This window comes from Colias philodice, chromosome 15 (assembly GCF_061535455.1).
Source record: "Colias philodice isolate Cphi_HAF_F1 chromosome 15, ilColPhil1 Martin Lab GWU primary, whole genome shotgun sequence".
Lineage (NCBI taxonomy): Eukaryota > Metazoa > Arthropoda > Insecta > Lepidoptera > Pieridae > Colias > Colias philodice.
Window position 1 is genome coordinate 4881642 of NC_143100.1, and position 19684 is coordinate 4901325.

Genomic DNA, 19684 nt, shown 5'->3' on the forward strand with positions numbered 1-19684 from the left:
GATGATGACTTACAGTTTCCTCTATAAAGAAAATAAACAAAAAAGAAGTGTATTTTGCTGTATGCTGCATATCATTAGCTGACGAAGCATGCTAATTTCTTATCTTAAATTGTAAATGTTGTCTATGATCACAATTTCTAATTAATATTTTTTAAAAAGGTGCCGAATCCAAAGAACCAATTTATTTTCTTACCCTCTTATTTAAATAATGTTTGACAAAAGGATTCTTATTAATAAAAGAGAAGGCGGACAAAAAGAACTCTTATAAATGTTAAAGAGCCTGTAAATGTGGCATTTTCTTTATAATAGCGAAGGAATTTTAACCCTTCACAATATAAAAATGAATGAATTTTTCAACGGCTCATTTCTACGAAAGGTTGGAATTGCATCAATTTAATTTTGAAAGCGCTTTACACGAGCGACTTCGATTCAAACAAATGCGGGGTGATGAATCTCATGGGAGCGGTTTATTTCATAGCAATTAGTTAGCTACAGGCAGAATACCCCTTTCAGGAACGCTTTAAATGCTACGACGCACTCGCGATGTATCCGTACCTACATTATTTTAAACTGACAAAATAAAAATAAAAATAATTGTAGTCAACTTGATGCTTCTTTATTTATTACATATGGCAAAAACAGCATGTAATATTACGATATTGGTTTTAATTTGGAAAAATATTCAACAACCAACTGCATACTACGCAAGTATTTATTGAATGGAAAACTTAACCCATAAATCGTCATAGATACGACATCGCGTTTATCGAAATAAACGATATCGTATCGTACGGTATAAGTATTTCCATAAAAGAAGACCAACTTGTTCATCTAAACTGAGTTGTCGGGAAATCTGTAACAAAACGGCCGTTGAGGCAAGTTCAGACAATAAACAAAGTCGGAGATAAGCGAGTTGCGACTTCATTGTTCTGCCGGGATTCCACGATACTGCGGCTGAGAGGGAGTTGACGCAATTATTAATAAAATTACTTTCCTTGGAATTGGCATTTAATTCTAATTCTTCTTTTGTTTGTATGGTGTAAGCAGGTACTTTCTTAAGTTCAATAGGCAATCTTGTAGCTAATTGCTGTTTTGAAGAAAAGATCTTATTTTACTACAAGTCGTAGGTAACTGTAGTTAAAATACGTAACACGTACGTATACGTAAAAATAAGTAACACGATATGTACAGATATGTATGTACATTCTCTTTGGCCTTAGAAAATGTCAAATATCCATAAAAACTAAAAGGTTTGTGACTTCCTTTTCCTTTCATTTCTTTCTATTGAAGAAAAATGTTACCTATTTTCTCTTTCTTTTCATTTTCGAGAGGCTTTGTGATTCAATTTTTATCATAAAGTAACCAAAAAGAAAAAAGTTATTATAATAGTGTATTATAGATACGTATTAAATATATATTGACTAATCATCTTATTACAAGCATTCCCAACCGACGAGACCCATCGAAAGTTCGTTAAAGTAATGTCACTCTATCGTACTTCCCCTTTTCAGACGAAAGAGATGAAAATAGGAATAAACTTAAACGAAACAAGGACAAAAGCACCGAGATAATATCCCATAATCACAGTTTTGTTTTCCAATCGGTACTAACGATTATTGGCGTGTTATTCGGGTGTCGTTTTGAAATTGCTTTAGTGTAAGACAAGTCGTTATCAAGTCTAATAAAAAGAGAATGGGTGATTCGATTAGTGTGCTTCGAGGTAATTATATATATTTTACAACTTGTTTCCTTGTTTATTAAGGTTATTATTAATTTTCGTAGACACAATAAATATTGATACATGAATTATACCGTCGTAAAATGACAAAATAAAGTCTTGTAATTTATTTGAGGACCTTAAATTTATATGTATGCTTTCCTAGTTGCAGATAAAATTGCATATTCACTTTGGGGTACACGAAAAATTGTAAATTAAAATTTTGTCCTGGCTTCCCAAAACTGAATGGAAATTACAAAGGATTGGTGAAATTTTCAAGTAGCTAGCTACTATTCATTTATTACAAAGAAACATAAGAGGTTGAATATATTAAAATTGCAGATTGGCTTCTTTTTGCTTTACTTAGTTGGAATTTTTATATATGTACTTAGTTAGTTGGGTAATTCTAACAATATACCTAGCTTTAATATCTAGTTACCTATCAGATTTGATCTTTACGATTGCAACTACATTCCTCTATGGGATGAGTTTAATGCCAGGTCATAAAAATAATCGCTGTATAAATCTATGTGCGGGATAGAGGTGAAAGGTACTTTTCATCTTTCCTTACCAAGCAGAAAGAAAACGTTACATAATGTAAGTACGACAAAATAAATTAACTCGTATGTATTTAAAAAAAAATGTTGTGTGGTTTTATGAATCCACGGTAAAAGTGAAACTGTTCGAACGGTTCCGAACACTGCTTTGTGTAGCGCATGTCGCGTATCGCGGCTGCCGAGTAGGTATACCTATTACCTACTCGGCAGCCGCGATACACGCGACATGCGCTACACAGACCAAAAAGTTTGAGATGATGTAATAAAAGTTTCACTTTAATATAAAGATAATATAAGTACATCTCTCGGTGCCTGATAGATCTTTGCTGCTACCACTTTTAAATTCTAAATAAACACCTATCGGGCGTAGCCAAAGAATAACAATAAGAAGCCCAATGACATGAATATAGGGGCATTTCACGCGAAGCGGACACAGATTTTTGGGTCAGGTTTCCGATTTCGGTTATATTTTAGTATGTTACACCTGTATATATCCTCGGTATGTATACGAAATATTTTTGCATTTAGAAGCTTAGTTTTCAAAATACAGGTCTTTGAAGATGTCAGCAAGCGCGAGGCATGCATGACTTTGAATGTAATTATCAGTTCAAGAAAAGGATTTTTTTAATAAATTGATGACTGAATAATAACCCCCATTAAAAAACCTTTTTATTCTCATATTTTTGATTTCGAATTTATTTTTAAATTCCTAAGAAAAATTAAAAAATATTTTTCTTTCTAATTTTTTACGAACTTAGCATATTTTAAAAAATTTTTAAGATCATTAAATAAATGGCTTATATTATGCTTAAACTACATGCCAAGTTCTAGAGTGGTCATCGCAGAAGTTTCGAAGCTACATGTATTATAATGGCGAAGCGCGGCAATATCCCCATATATCTGCATCCCCACTGCACTGCGTCGCGCTAACTAACTAGGGCTAGTATGGGGATATTGCCGCGCTTCGCAATTATAATACATGTAGCTTCGAAACTTCTCCGATGACCACTCTAGAACTTGGCATGTAGTTTAAGCATAATATAAGCCATTTATTTAATGATCTTAAAAAATTTTAAAAATATGCTAAGTTCGTAAAAAATTACAAAGAAAAATAATTTTTAAATTTTCTTAGGAATTTAAAAATAAATTCGAAATCAAAAATATGAGAATAAAAAGGTTTTTTAATGGGGGTTATTATTCAGTCATCAATTTATTAAAAAAATCCTTTTCTTGAACTGATAATTACATTCAAAGTCATGCATGCCTCGCGCTTGCTGACATCTTCAAAGACCTGTATTTTGAAAACTAAGCTTCTAAATGCAAAAATATTTCGTATACATACCGAGGATATATACAGGTGTAACATACTAAAATATAACCGAAATCGGAAACCTGACCCAAAAATCTGTGTCCGCTTCGCGTGAGCCCCATAATAAAATATAATAACTTGCACATCCACCGGAATTGGACATATATTTTATAAGGACTTTAACGGGAGCTTAACGTTTAAATTAGTTTATTCCCCTAAAGCAGAACCACAGGGAAGGGTTGGAAAATTTAAATTACAAATAAAAGCACTGAAAAATATCTACGAGTGGGTAGTGCCTCAAATCTCAATAACGACTTCCCTTAATTAAAGCCGAAAGAGTAATAAAGGGAATTAATCTGTAAACTTGAATGGTGTTATTGTCAAAGACAAAGTGAGAAGTGACTGCATAACAAGCCATCAACGATTTTAATATTTATTTTTCACTCCGCTGACAATTGATGGGTTTACGTTTCATAGCAAAAAATATTGCCACAAATGAGAAAAATGTCAATTTCCTTATACTCAAATTAGTTCTAGTTACATTTGGCATAATTTAAATTCCCTTCGAAGTAGAAATTCGACAAAAAATAATAAAGAAGTTTGTTAGAAGACAAAAAGACCTCTCAACAAACAAATGTTCTATACAGCCCCAAAAGCTGTAATTGGTCATAAAAATTTCGATATGAACTCGACCTAATACAGCATATTAGGCTTGGTCCATATTGGAAGCTTCATATCGACCCCGATTTTGTACGTCAGTCACGCTCCAATGGCCGAGCCACTCAACTGTGTCAGATGCTATATTGAAATATGTCAGCCGATTGGGCATCCGTCCGACATGTAACTGCCCCAGGATCCGTCACATCAAAGTACCTGTATTTGATCTGCATGCTTCTCTGAATTTTGGATATCAGCATATTAGTTTGCACTGTACAATATTACCAGCGTATCGGATTGCGAGTGAATTATGGATTCGCTTCTGTTGCAAATTAATAACCAATATTGGATACTTAGCTATATTATGTGTATAATTACGTGATTATAATATATGATTTATAAAATTATATTGCGTGTTTAATTAAATCATCCCCCATTTTATTTATCCACTTTATTTATTTTCGACTGATGCTTTTAAATATTTAATCATAGGTACTTAATTATAATTACGACATATACACGTCCCGTCGTAGACATATACATTATACACGTCCTATTAAATAATAATTAAGAGATAACAAAATAAAAAAAAATATTATGACTTTTATTCAAAGAATCGTCTAGACTCTACAGAGAGTAAGTATAAAATTTTAAAATATGTAAACGAAAACATTAAGTACAATATAATTATTAATATCAAATTATAATTTTATTCAACATGAGGTGAGGTTGCATACTATAATTGCTTAATTTAAATAATAAATAATTATTATTATTAGTTAGTTAGATGTAATTAATATCTAAGTTCTTTTATAGTTATAAACTAATCTATTTATTGTACTAGCTTGTGCTCCGTCCCTTACAGGCAAGTTGTAGTACGTGTCATCATAACTTGCGTATCGTCGTGTGCTCGGCTTTATATCAAGTTGAATATAATCTCCCTCTTCCGTTCTTACCTGTCCACTTTCTTTTCCACTATACCTTGGATCTTCGTAAATTGTTATCGTTTGCTTTCTATGAGCAACTACGGGTGCATTAGCAGGAACATCTACGGGAATCTCAGCAACTGGAGAAGAACGGGACTCTCCATAACGATAACCGTAGCCATGGTTAGGACCGTGCCCGTAACCCCCATCGTGACGTATACCATGATCATCATAGTATCCGGGACCACCATAATCTCGTCCCCAATCAGAATTCCTGTCCCAATCACGGCGCTCATCCCAACCGGGTTCTGCCCAGTCTCTTTTGTCTTGCCATTGATTCCAGTCCCAACCAGGATCGTGGTGTGGTGGTGGAGCATGATACACATGTGGCTCTTTGTACTCGCGACGGTCGTGAACATTACCTCTGTCATAATAATTACGACCCTTGTGATGTTTGTTGTAGTTTTCCAAGTCTTGTAAATAGTGATTTTTTCCATAATCTTGGTGACCTATTCTTTTATCGCCCACATCAGCATGACGGCTGTGCCCTCCGCCTCTGTAATGATCCCGGAGATATTCGTGACCGTTATTGTGAGAGCCTTTGTAATTCCTACCGTCATGGTTATCATAACTGTTTAATTTCTTATTATAAGCGGATTGATCACCTTCATCATTGAAATCGTCAAAATAAGTGCTTTTGTTAGATGATTCATCTTTATGGTAGGAATTTTGAAAACCTTGCTTATGGTGCCCCTTTTTATGACCTCGCTTATACCCATTCGTGTGACTATCTTCGGCTTGATCTTGTTTGACGTTTGATCCACCATATTCATCACTTTCTGATTCTGATTTCGTATCATGATCTTTCTTCAAATATTTTAGATCATCGGTGGTTTTTGAATGTTGATTGGAGTGATTGTCATTTACGTTACTTTCAATGTGATGATCTTTTTCTCCCTTTTGTTTTTCCAGTTTTACTATTTCAGCACCTTCGTTATGCGATAGGTCTTTCGAATGTTCTTCTAAGGCATCTTTGAGTACCGATGCGCTCACCCTTGATGTCACCAAGATAACACAAATAAATAATGTGAAACGTTTCTTGCACCAACGCACCATTTCATTACTTCTTTATAGTTAAAACATTTAAAGTGACTCCTTTGAACTTAAAATCTGTAGTAAATGGAATTTGTGTTGCGCAAGTTCATTTATACTGACTCCAACTATGTTAAATTTCGCGGCTATTAGGGCACAATAACAGGAAGCTCCCTGCGTAGAGGGTACAATGAGTACCCAAAAAGAATAACATAGTTACTTTGACCGTGACATGACGATTTTCAGTGAAGCTAGAGTACCGTGGCCCGAGCGTCATGGAGGTCAATCGTTATTCATTGAATCATTTAAAATAGCACATTTTATATCAAACATTAAACTATTAACATAATATTAGGTATATTAAACTTAAAAATAAGCTAATGTTAAACTTTACATAGTTTGTCCCTAATTAGAAATTAGTGCTTGCTTTACAACTTATCCACATAACTACATACTTAGTTCAATTATTTTATGGTGCTTTTATGGCCAGTGTAAAATTAAATTATTTTATTTTTTTATTATTTTATTTTATGGATCCACCCGCACCCTATATATCAAGTTGTTGACCGAAATCAAGTGGTCTTTATTATTGATTATTTACGGTTGAATTTTGGTTGTCTATAATAAATAAATAAACTTAAAATTAAGGACTTTTCAATTATGTGAATTATTGATATAGGTATACTTACTACATAATGTTTAATAGTACCTATAGTATCTTGCTACGCAATGTTTTAATAACTACGTTCGCGTTGCCGAAATTCGGTCGTCTTGTTACGTGAAGACGTCCGACATTAAAGGACCAAATAAATACTTTGAATAAAAAAGTATTGTCTATATTTTTTTATAAATTATTTAATTATTTTCCTCGACAATCTTGAAGAGTAGCGAAATTGTAAAAAAATCTTTGATATTTCTTAAATGTTCTATGATAGGATAGAAATGAAAAACGTTTTAAAGTTATTCATATATTTATTAGAAAAAAATACAAATAAATAGTAACGGTGTAACAAGTTTAAGCACATTATCATTCTGATAATTTAAATCCATTAAACGAACAAGCGCACAAACATACACATCAGAATGTATGACCATAAACTAATATTGCTTTTATACAGATAGGAATATGTATAATGAAATAAAAAGTAAATTAACTTTACTTAAAATCACAAATAAATAAGGATCAATCAGATATTATTTTCTTACGATATTACAAACTTATTACTAACAACCGTAAATGTATCTGACGAAATGCTTTACTTTGTATACAAAAAAAATGTTAGAGGAGTCCGCTTCAAAAATGCAAGAAAGTATACTAACATTTATTAACAACTCTAATTTGCAAACAGTTATGAGGTTATTATTGTTTTATACATTAATCATTACAAAGATTGATTGACATTTTCGTAAAGTTAAATGTAAATAAATAAATTAGTAACGTCACTTTACAACTAATTTATCTAAACAAAAAAAACGTTAAATAAAATGAAAAATTTGTACAACACAATTTTCTATAGATGGAACATTACGTCTACTAGTATCGCGAGGTGATCAAAATAAACGACAATATGTCTTATCCTAAATTTTATTTTTCTATAAAAATATTATAAATCCATAGCAAGTCCTGTACTTGACACTTCTTGTTGATAAGTTATTTAAATGCAACTTTCAAGTTCTCTAAAAAACAAATATATTTCCACGTCAAAGTGTATATCCGACTCGAAGGACCATTTGTTGGCCAACGGAACTGACCGCCGAAACTGAGAGTTTAGCTTTCATAGAATTACATCACTTTAGCTTGATTTCAAATGGGTGAACAACACTTTCACTATAAATTTAGGCTCCAAAAGATTCAATCCATTTCATAATAAGTGTATTACTTTGATATTAAATGTATGAGCTTCACACTCACACTGAGTAAATTTTTTGGCTCAACAAGTATTTTTTTTACACCAAAACAAACATTTGACACCTATAGGATATTATATTTCTTCCATCACCTTTCCATCCTAGCAGATTTACCGTTATACTGTTTAAGCAACAGGTCCATTCATTTCTTTGAGACCTAGTTTACTGATGCGGGTCCGTAATTCATCAACTAGACTTTCTCTGGGCACTTCATTCTCTTCCCTAGTAGTAATATTACGGATTTTAACAACACCCCGTTTTAATTCTGATTCTCCTAGTACCACTGCAAATGGTATGCCATTCTCTTCACAGTGCTGCAATTGGTTGAGCATTTTCGGGTTTTTCTTGTAGGACTGTTCAGTCTGAAAATAATATGTACAGTTTAAAACGGTTGCAATGTTATCATTATATTTAATACTAGCTTCCGTCCACGACTTTTTTATTTATTTATTTATTTATAATACTTCATTGTACAAACATGAATGGACAAAGCAGAAAAAAAACTTGTACGTGTATATTATATAAGACTATGTATAAGACTTTGTACGTGCATCCCCGTTTTTCCCCGTTCGCGCAAGAATTTCGGGAAATCCTTTCTTAGCGGATGCCTATGTCCTAACATCTACCTGCATGCCAAATTTTAGCCCGATACGCCCAGTGGTTTGGGCTGTGCGTTGATAGATCACTATATCAGTCACCTTTGAGTTTTATATATATTGATTGATACTATTAATATACATTTCGATGCTCCTGCGTGTTTTTAATTATTTCTTACCTTAATCCCCGCATTCCACAATTCGGAGCAAATCTTGAGCCGCTCGTCTAGGAAGTTCTTCTGCGCAGACGCCACATACACATCAATGTCGCTGGTCCGCACGCTAATGTCACCTGCGGCTAACTTCGCTTCTAACACTGAGAACACACGCTCCACGCCTATACTCACTCCGACGCATGGCACCTGAAAGAGTTGAAATTAAACAAATGAAATCATTAATCATCATCATTATATTTATAATTCATGTTAACGTGCAATAAATTTTATTAATTCAACAAACGTGTAAGTATTCTTTTTATTTTTATAAGCAATTTATGATGCAAGTTTATGTTATAGTTACTTAGTTTTTTCAGTTTGCGTGATTGAAATAGATATGATTTTTTGCAATCAACTATTTCAAACTGCATATGGATAAAAAATGTGTGCGTGTACTAGGGTACACACGTAAGAAGTGAAACTTCTTTATGACCTTATTTTTCAAAAAATAAATTACTATATGCAACTTTACAGAAATACGTCGAATCACGCGTGGTAGGGATAAAAAAAAGATGGTGCGTAACGGAAAAATGTCACGCATAACGAAATAATGTTACAATAAATTTTGTTCCAACCCCGATAAAGAAGTTTCACTACAAATATGGTACTTAAATATTATAGTAAAATACAGATTATCTATTAATTACCTGTTTATGCTTTGAATCAAACATTCCTACAAGATTGTCGTATCTACCGCCGCCCGCGATAGATCCAACCGTTTGTTCTTCGTTGCCTATTTTAATAGGTTCTGAAAACAAAATTTAATGAGATCTTTTATCATCATCATTCTGCAATTTATTTCGTATCATATATAAATGAAATGAAGTTAATATTTTTGTTAGACTATCACCTGGTTGACTTTCTCATTCTAACACAACACACAAGAAATACACTTAACAAATATTTATTAAATACGAATACGAAAATAACAATTACTATATCATCAAAATAATACTCTAAAATAAATACGAGATAACTCTCTTAGAAATGAGAACTCACGTGTCAAAACCGCTTCATAAATAACACCAGTATAATAATCTAATCCTCTGGCCAGGCTCAAATCAAACAGAATTTTATCTTGAATTCCAAGAAGTTCACAATAGTGCAACAATAATTTGAGTCCCTCCAAGCCTTCTACTGCACTCTTTGATTTAGAAAGCTTTTCGTCTTGCAAAAGTTTCTGGGCTAATTCTGAACCACCGTTGAGACGAACATACTCCCCAATTCTGTCTGCTGCTTCTGGTGTTACACCCTTCTCGTTAATCATTTCAGTTCTCACTTCCTCCCATGGTAACTGAAAGCAATAAAAAAATATTTAAGGTGCTGCTTTATAGTTTACTCTAAAAAAATTTTTTTTCATGTTTAGATTTAGAAGCAAATGACTATAATTTATACTTACTATAAAAATAATACTAAAGATTTTTATAATTTTTTTATATTGTTTGAATTATTTTAATTTTAATTTACAACAATTAAAATAACGTTTGTTTGAACATTGTGAATTCAAAATACTAAAAAACATAAAATACAGGCAGTAGAAATAAACATTCCAATAAGATTTGAAATATTAAATTGACCAACCAGGTGTAATTTAGAAACTAATCAATTGTTATAAAAAGCATAGAATCCAACTCACGCATCATTAAATAATAAACAACATAATACTACAAATTCCTGTAAGCTACATAACCATACCATTACATTTCAATAGCACATAATGATGATTATAACCATGTACATATAAAAAAAGACGGACGGTATATCGCCTAAACATTGAGTGAAGCCTAGTAATGGCGGCGAAACATCCATGTGTGTGTGCCATGTTGCCATGGCAACAGCTGTCCTGATGACAATGGCGGCTGTATTTTTTTCTATAAATTTTGCCGTAATAATTTTGTCATTAAAACATAAAAGAAATAACTCGCTTCCCTGTGGAATGTTGCGACACCATTTAACCACGCAATACGGCATTTTAAATATTTTTTGTGAAACAGTGACGCAGTTAATCAGTCGGTAGTTCACGACGTAATGGCGGCCGACTAGCTTACTATGGTGAGAGTGTGTGCGTGTTTATTGTCTTTACACGATCGCTAGCTTACTATGGTGGCTTCACGTTGTTTGTTCGTAATACGTCGTCCGTCTTTTTTTATACGTCCATGATTATAACCATTTAATATCCAATACAAAATCCGGTTCCCCGTCGCCTAGCAACGGAGCATGCAAGAAAATTAACATCCACTCTCACTATGTCACTACTCAATGACATAACAAGTTACCTTATCAAGTTTATCGACAGTGGAGCAAGTAGACCGGAACAGGTCTGCGGGAACGCCGCACGCTTCGAACATGCCGTCGAGCAATCTTCTATGGTTCACCTTGAGTATGTATTTGCCAATATCAAGGGCGTCCAGGATCTCCGTTACTACTTTGAGGCATTCCGCGTCGGGTATCATAGGATCGTATTGGCCGGCGATGTCGAAATCCTAAAACGAAGTTTTCTTTATTATATTTATAAAGCACTAGCTTTCCGCCCGCGGCTTCGCCCGCGTTCTCAAAGAAAAAACCGTTCCCGTAGGATTTCCGGAATAAAACCTATCCTATGTCCTTTCTCGGGTATCAAAATATCTCTATACCAAATTTCGTGCAAATTGGTTCAGTAGTTAAGGCGTGATTGAGTAACAGACAGACAGACAGAGTTACTTTCGCATTTATAATATTAGTATGGATATAATGCTGTAAAACCAAAAATATCAAACTCAAGCATAACTAACTTAAAAAATGTGTTCAACCGTAATGCATGATTCATAGTAGTTGAAATAAATCTAAATTTTGTGTAATGCACAAATCTTGTGAATGGCAGGTTAGACCTTCTATCTAACAAGGCCAAATAATAGTCTTACAGTATAACCTTTGGAGTACTAACTGGAACTAAAACAACATTTATGTATTGATCTAGTCTAATTTTAAAGTAAATTGTAAAATGGGTATTAATATTTTACAACTTATAATATATAGTACCAATTTGTAGCCCTTGGATATTAGATCAATACAAATGTTATTTTTGCAAAAAATTAACACATTATAGCAGTGGGATAAAAAGAAATAATAATTTGATTATTAAAAACTTACACATTGATAAAATTCTCTGTATCTGCCTCTAGTCATAGCAGGATTATCTCTTCTATATACTTTAGCAATGTGATATCTCTTCAAATTTGAAATTTTGTTCATGGCCAAGTATCTGGCCAGTGGCACTGTCAGGTCATATCTTAGTGAAAGGATTTCACCACCCTGATCTTTCAAATCATAGATTAATTTTGAATCTTCACCATATTTTCCAGTTAAAACTTCCTGCAAGTAATATTTTAATCATGTACAAAGATAATCTATCTAATTAACAAAAGAAAATTGTACATATTACACTAGTATTGCACATCTGCATTGTTCTGTTAATTAACATCAATTATAAACTTTATACAATTATTAATTAAAGCATAGTTAAATTAGATTAAAAAAACATATTTAACAATTAAGCTTAGACTATTATTATACCTTTAATTCGAAAACTGGTGTGTCGATACATTCTGCACCATGTTTTTTAAATACAGTTGTAATTTTCTGCAGAACATTATTTCTTATTGTCATCTGCTGGGAATTATAATCCCTTGTTCCTTTTGGAGTTTTGAGGGTGAATTTTTGAGGTGCCGCATCTTCTGCAGGACCCAACTGAGCTTTAAGTGCCAATAATTTTGCAACTTCTTCTTGTATCTGTAATTAAAGACAAAATTATACTCAAAAATAAAGAAAGATTAATAAAACACTACAAGAAAAGCCTCTAAGAAGTCCTAAGTTTTTTGCTAATAGCTCGATGTAACCAATACCTTGCAAGAGGAAGTTGTTGCAATACTTTTTGTGAAACCACCTCTGAAAGCTGCATTACACAACAATAGTGCTGTTGCATTATGTCTCAAGTCTACAAATCTTAACGCTTTGTGAAACATGCTTCTCTAATCAATACTTTTCGACTTGCCCCAATATGATTCCTCGTCACCACTGATGTTTTTATTACCGGAAAAAAACAAATAAAAACTGTTACTATAAAATTATTATGTGGCAACGAAATAACCATATGTGGAGGCTCAAATTTAATACAATAAATTGCAAACATCTAAACACATCAATACTAGTAATTGGTGCAATATTATATTTCAAAACACACCTGTTCACCATAAATTTTTGTACAACCCCTTAACATTTTAATTACATTTGCTGATGGACAGGCTTCAGGAAATAATTCTATCTCAGAGTCACTGAAACTCCGCATATGGTACCACCATCTCTTTAAATATACATATTTATAGAAATTTATGTCACTATTTAAAGTTTTTAGCAGTTCTATATCATATTTACTGGGTAAATATCCACAAACATAGCTGTATTCGGATAGGTGTCTGTCTATTTCATCAAGATCTTGAAATGTTTTAGTTTGTGTACTAACCTACAAAAACAATGGTAGAAGTTGATGATGCAATGTGTTATAAGTTTAACCTATGCATTACTTTAGAGATTACATTTTTTACATACCTTCTCGTTCGCTTCTTTGGCTGCTTTTAATTTTCGAACAAGATCACCCTGTTCCTTAATTTGTTGTAACAATGAGTTTTGCAAATCTGCCATTTCTTTAGATTTTTCAAAAATATCTGATGCTGACTAACAATTCCTTACACTTACTGTTACGTATCTAGCGAGAATGATTGTGCCTCGAGACTAATACAGAAATGATTGTAGGTTAGCCTTTGCAATTCCTTTCATTTCACTTTGCGGTTGGCTGCTACACGTTCACTTAGGTGGCAATTGTGGTGGCAATGTGGTGACAGGCTTAGAACTTAAAGAAAGGCACCCGTCCTCTATGGGCACCCGGCTCACAGCTGGCTGTAACTGACAACTGTAAAGATCTCTCTTTGGTTAAATTTGTCATTTGTCAATGCCATTTACATTTTACGAATCTGTCATTCTCTCAAACGTCAATTGTTTTGACACTTTTAAAAAGCGGTCCACGCGGCGCTGTAGCTAGAGTCTGGCCAGCCAAAGCTGAACCCAGTAAGAGGCGGCAAATTTAAAAAAATATGGATCTGGTAACATCGGCTTCGTTAGGAAAAAAAATTCATTGATGGGGTGCTAAATTTGCATTGGTGCAACCATAGAGTAACTTAAATAGGATGGGGGTGCAAAATAGTGCATGCGCAATGCAACTTTTTTGAAATGTCACTTAATTAAAGGCCGCTGCATACATGACGGGATTTTTTCCGGACGGGACGTGACGGGAAGTTTTGGAAACATCGTTGCATACAAAATGTATCCAAAAACGTATATGTCACGGGAACATCGACGGGCCGGGAACGTGGACGGGAAAAATATCGTCACCGACGATGTTTAGCACGTCACCTATCTATAAATTGCAAAAACGGCAATTAAATGTTCGAACAAACGTTATTTATTGAAGAACAAACGATAATAAATGTTTATAAAGTAATAATGGAACAAAATATTAATAATTTTGAATGGGGGGGGGGGGGGCAACCAAACAGTACACTTTTATTTGATTTATTTGATTATTTATTATTATTTGATTATTTTATATCAAATAATAATCACGCCTAAACTACTGAACCAATTTGTTATGTTTACATTTTATTCCGTAAATTCAGTAATTATGAAATTAAGAACAGCGCCATCTATTAGAATCTGGCAGTAATTCTTGTGCAATTAGTTAATACTAGTTATCGATAGATGTCACAGTAATTAAATATAATTAATCTGATATTTATGTAGATGGAGCTAGTAGTTTGTATATTATTGTGATATTATAAGTTTACAGTTATATAAATATTTAAATAGCCACCAAAAAATTTAATTATACATTTTTTCCTAGTGCTTTGGAGTATTTGCATTATATTTCACGAATAGTATAATATTGAAATTGAATACAGCGCCATCTATTAGAAGGAGGCTGTAGTCATTATTAATTTCGATTCTTCTATTCACCACTAGATGTCTCTAATACAAAGTAAACTTAACCGCCGCAAAAAAAATTTTTAGTTTTATATTTTTATTATGCCATATCGTTAGTTCATGGCAAGTTCATGGTTTACTCATAATTATGTGCTTTAAATAATTGTTTCTTCTTTAATTGTATATTAACAATAAATAAAATAAAAAATATACTGGTTGGCTCCCCCATTCAAAAGTATTAATATTTTTTTCCATTATTAATTTATAAATAAACATTTATTATCGTTTGTTCTTCAATAAATAACGTTTGTTCGAACATTTAATTGTTATAATTCAATCTGCCAACATAGTTTGAATCATCACGACGCGATGTGGTCATCCATAGATATAAGCTTCTTGGGTCATCCACATTTGGCCATTTTCGCTACTACTTAGATCATTAAGTACTGATTTATGCGCTACTACGCTACTACGATAAAAAATGCTCTGTGATCTTTGGTTTTAACGTGGTTTCAACAAAAATATTCTCTGTAATATATTCTGTGATCTGTCTCTAATAAAATCACAGATCTAGCACAAGCAAAATATTCTGTTTTTGTCATTGTGGTACTGTCAAGGTACCTACTGTCAAAATTGTAAATTTTCCCATTAGATCAAAAAAATATTGAATATTGATTACTTTTCAATAACTTATTGATATACTGTTTGATTAATCTCATATTATTTTAGTTAGAGAAAATTTAATCACACAAACTTTCGCTTTAATAATGGTTTTATTTTTAGAAATATATTAATTAAAACAATATAAATGTTGGTTCTGAAAAATGGATAGATTTGAATACATGGAGGCGCGTTTATTTGACGGCGAAAATTATATAAAACGCGATAAAAATGTAAAGCTGTATGATGGCGAAGATAAGGTAAATGATTCTGATTTGCTTAAAAATATATTATTTTGTAACGTGCCTAATTTTCATATCTTATTGTAGACTCAATACGTAGATGGTGAGGTAGTGCTTACATCTCACAGACTACTGTGGGGAAAGCCAGGCGACATACCCAAAGGGCTTATTTGTTTATCTCTCTATTTGTACTATGTTTTCTGTTTGGAAGAAGAGAATGGTGGCGTTTTTGGCCTAGGCGGTCCGAAACGTATAATATTGCATTTGGGGCCTGCCCTTCCAGGTATAACACAGTTTTCGTACACAATAAATTTTTATGTTAGTATGTATTTATAAATGCAGCAAACATTTATACATTTTTAAATATTTCCAGGAAAAAGACCTGGCCCAGCTGTAATAAGCACTTACCACTTCATAAAGCTTTCATTCAAAGATGGTATAGATGCTGCTTTTTATAAAGCTTTGAGTGATGCTGTGGCTGCAAAGTTATGGGAAAAGCACCCAATAGAAACGAATGCGTTCAGCAGCCCCAACATGAGCCCAAGACCATCAATAAACCCCATTAATTCTAAAATTCGATCAGGTATAGTTGGGATTGAACGAAGCATTGAAGAACAACATAAAGCAACTGATGAAAGTATCAGTGTTGCTTTTAAAGATTTAACTAAGCTAATGGAAAAGGCTAAAGATATGGTTTCTATTTCCAAAACAATCTCTACTAAAATCAGGGTAAATATTGATTTGATTCTTCAACAGATAAGAAGTTATTAATGCAATAAGAATGTGTTTAAGTTTATTTCATAAGTAATTTTTGTGTTGCTTGTTCAAGAATGTTATGAGTCTGTAGATTAAAGTCAATAAAATTCCTGGTAGTTTTATAAATAAGTTTCATTCACTGTTTTTTTATTTTTCAATTTATAATATTAATTTAGTGTTATTCTCTCTGATATAGGAAAAACAAGGTGATATATCTGAGGATGATACAGTAAGATTCAAGTCATACTTAATGAGTCTTGGAATTGATGATCCTGTGACCAGAGATGCATTTAGATCTGACTCAGAGTATTATATGGGGCTCGCACAGCAAATATCTGATATGATGGTTGCCGCACTGATGGTAAATATTAAATATGTATTTTACTTTTTTATGTTGGCACTCCCTACTGAAACTTTGCCAATGATGTGAATGATATTTGAACAGATAATGGGTGTAAAGTATATCATTTTGACCAAAATAATGACATAGTACTTATTTTTGATGTTAATAATATTCCCAGAAACACTTTCAGATGTTTATATCCTAATACAGTACACAATGCACATACTTTTATTTCTTTAAAATAAAAACTTTTGATGTGAAATATTATCAATGGTTCGCATGTGCCAGGCGTCCCGTGACTACTCAATTTTTGAAGTGAAAACTTCTTTAGCGGCGTTGGGTATAAAATCTTAAACTCGCGTCAAGACACGTGGCCTGATCGAAAAAGCGTAAGACGGATGTTTTTTTATTAGCCCTTATATTCCATGCGTAAGACGGATACCATTCCAAAATATCAAACATGCTGAACGTTAATAATCAAGTTTTCACTTCTGCCGGCACTCCCGGAGTGCAACCCGTCTTTTTTTTTATACTACAATGAATTCATTTGAAAATATTGTTCTGTATCTAGGAATGTGGAGGCATAATGTCCCTGGCTGATGTTTGGTGCCGCGTGAATAGAGCAAGAGGTTTGGAACTAATATCCCCAGAAGATTTACTTAATGCTTGCAAGTAAGGAACTATTCATTTTGATAGCAATTAACTTAAGAAGTACCTTTATTAAGGAACCTTTATTCAATTTCATATTATAGAAAGATAATATAAAGTTAGCTTCTAGTCCTTGGTCCACAGTCACACAAGAAGTTTAAAAAATAATAACCAAGTAATGCATGACAGACGGCTCACAGAAGGCTGATCACCTACTTGTCCCTAAAGAAATTCGATCAGTGAAACAGATGTATAACGCATCTGCCCCTTACCCCACTAGGGGACACGGGACTTCACAAATGCATGACAGAATGAGTTTATTTAATGCCACCTTGTTGGGTTCAATATAAATAACTAGATTTCCGCCCGCGGCTTCGCCCGCGTTTTCAAAGGAAAACCCGCATAGTTCCCGTTCCCGTGGGATTTCCGGGATAAAACCTATCCTATGTGTTATTCTGATGTTCATTCAGAATTCATTCAGAAGAAACATTCATTCAGAAGAAACATTCATTCAGTTCATTCATTCAGTAGTTTTTACGTGAAAGAGTAACAAATATCCATACATCCATACTTACAAACTTTCGCCTTTATAATATATATTAAGATATTATTTAAATTACATTTTAGGTTACTCCCAAACATTGATGCGCCAATGTCTCTTCGCAAGTTTCCAAGTGGTGCATGTGTCCTTCAGCTGAATAATAACAGAGATGAAGAAGTTGCTAAAGCTACTAGTCAATTGGTAATTATTATCAAAATATATATTTGAGACTAATTCTTAACTTGAAACAATTTTGTCATTTAACTCTGAAGCTGCGTACGGATTGCGCGTACCCTGGTACGCGTACTCAGTTTACGCGTATCTGGAACGCCTAGTTCATACCTGCAGCTACGCGTTCACTCTTGGGGTACGCGTACCGCGCGAGCCAACTCGAGGGCGTGCCGATCGTCAGTCGGTTTTTTGTCGCGCGTCAAAGAGGACGCACGGGGCCGGCTACGCTACATTTGTTCTTAGAGTTTTAATAATGAAAATATTATCAGAATGATTCAACTTTATGAATTTCACCGGGTCTTGTGGATCGATTAACCTCACATACAGGTTCGCGGCGGTCCGTACAGGAGCTGTACGCGTATCCAATGTACGCGTGGACAGTGTTTCCCAACTACGCGTAACACAGGAACGCGCTATCCGTACGCACCTTGATGAGAATAGATACTGTTCTAAAAATTACTATTTAAAGCATACACTGATTATGCCACATTGAATAAGTTAAATTATGATATTTCCTTCTAGATAGGAAAAAGCTATACACTAACTAAGAATTAATGGATTGTTACATTTAAGCACAACTTAATGTTCTGAACTAAATTATTTTGGTGTGTAAAATTGTTGTTTTGCATAGAACACATGGAAATGTAAATAATTAAATGTAGTTTTATACCACCACCAATCAAAATATATATCCAACACCACATTTCATGCAATTTTTCGATCTACTGATTTATATAACTTTATCGTAATTTACAGATTGAAGAAAATGGCTCACTTACTCCTATTAAACTATCGCAAATCGCAAACGTATCCGTCCTCTTAGCGCGTGAACGTCTCTTCACTACAGAAAGACTTGGAATGGCTTGCAGGGACGAATCTATTGAGGGATTAGCATTTTATCCAAATCTATTTTTAAGCAAAGTGTAAATTATGTTTATATTAATTAATAATATATTTTCTTGAGACTTCGAAGTTCGAAATGTGTTTTTTCTTTCACACTAAAACAACACAATAAGCAGAATTTTTTATTGAAGCAAGTTCACAAAAGCTTAGTAAACTTAAACCTACACTTTTAATACCAACTCTGTAAACAACCTCGCAAAATATCTTTAGACACAACTTTCTCCTTATACATAAAGATATGAGCATTTTTCTATGCATTCTAAAGTGTGAAATGTAATACTGGACAAACGGTGCTCAGTTTTATAAATACATACTGTTAAAGATTAACTTTATGTGTCAAAATTTTTATCATCTCACCCTAAGGCCTGAGC

General features: G+C 33.3%; 3 protein-coding genes across 6 annotated transcripts; 1 reads left to right on the forward strand and 2 right to left on the reverse strand.

Annotated features, from left to right (window-relative positions):
• Positions 1 to 4963: 4963 nt before the first annotated feature.
• LOC149482178 (uncharacterized) lies at positions 4964 to 6332 on the reverse strand. The gene has a single exon (XM_089704449.1). It carries the CDS (start codon positions 6280 to 6282, stop codon positions 5041 to 5043), a length of 1242 nt encoding a protein of 413 aa, XP_089560575.1. The 5' UTR covers positions 6283 to 6332; the 3' UTR covers positions 4964 to 5040.
• Positions 6333 to 7210: 878 nt separating this feature from the next.
• On the reverse strand, positions 7211 to 13885 carry HisRS (histidine--tRNA ligase). Of its 3 annotated transcripts, none has more exons than XM_089703828.1 (9): positions 13562 to 13885; positions 13197 to 13475; positions 12530 to 12745; positions 12107 to 12328; positions 11254 to 11460; positions 9977 to 10271; positions 9625 to 9725; positions 8942 to 9124; positions 7211 to 8528 (listed from the first exon to the last, which is right to left on the reverse strand). In XM_089703828.1, the coding sequence occupies exons 1-9, from the start codon at positions 13652 to 13654 to the stop codon at positions 8292 to 8294; spliced, it is 1833 nt and encodes a 610-aa protein (XP_089559954.1). In that variant the 5' UTR covers positions 13655 to 13885; the 3' UTR covers positions 7211 to 8291. The 3 variants fall into 3 exon arrangements, with proteins under 3 accessions (XP_089559954.1, XP_089559956.1, XP_089559957.1); XM_089703830.1 differs by lacking the exon at positions 13197 to 13475 and adding an exon at positions 12859 to 13030 and having other exon boundaries at positions 13562 to 13883; XM_089703831.1 differs by lacking the exon at positions 13197 to 13475 and having other exon boundaries at positions 13562 to 13882.
• A 1528-nt stretch (positions 13886 to 15413) lies between these two features.
• Positions 15414 to 19390, forward strand: Vps36 (vacuolar protein sorting 36). Of its 2 annotated transcripts, none has more exons than XM_089704454.1 (8): positions 15414 to 15432; positions 15773 to 15909; positions 15979 to 16174; positions 16265 to 16620; positions 16844 to 17008; positions 17562 to 17662; positions 18266 to 18380; positions 19167 to 19390. In XM_089704454.1, exons 2-8 carry the CDS (start codon positions 15814 to 15816, stop codon positions 19335 to 19337), a joined length of 1200 nt encoding a protein of 399 aa, XP_089560580.1. In that variant the 5' UTR covers positions 15414 to 15432; positions 15773 to 15813; the 3' UTR covers positions 19338 to 19390. The 2 variants fall into 2 exon arrangements, with proteins under 2 accessions (XP_089560580.1, XP_089560579.1); XM_089704453.1 differs by lacking the exon at positions 15414 to 15432 and adding an exon at positions 15588 to 15606.
• The last annotated feature ends 294 nt before the right edge of the window (positions 19391 to 19684 follow it).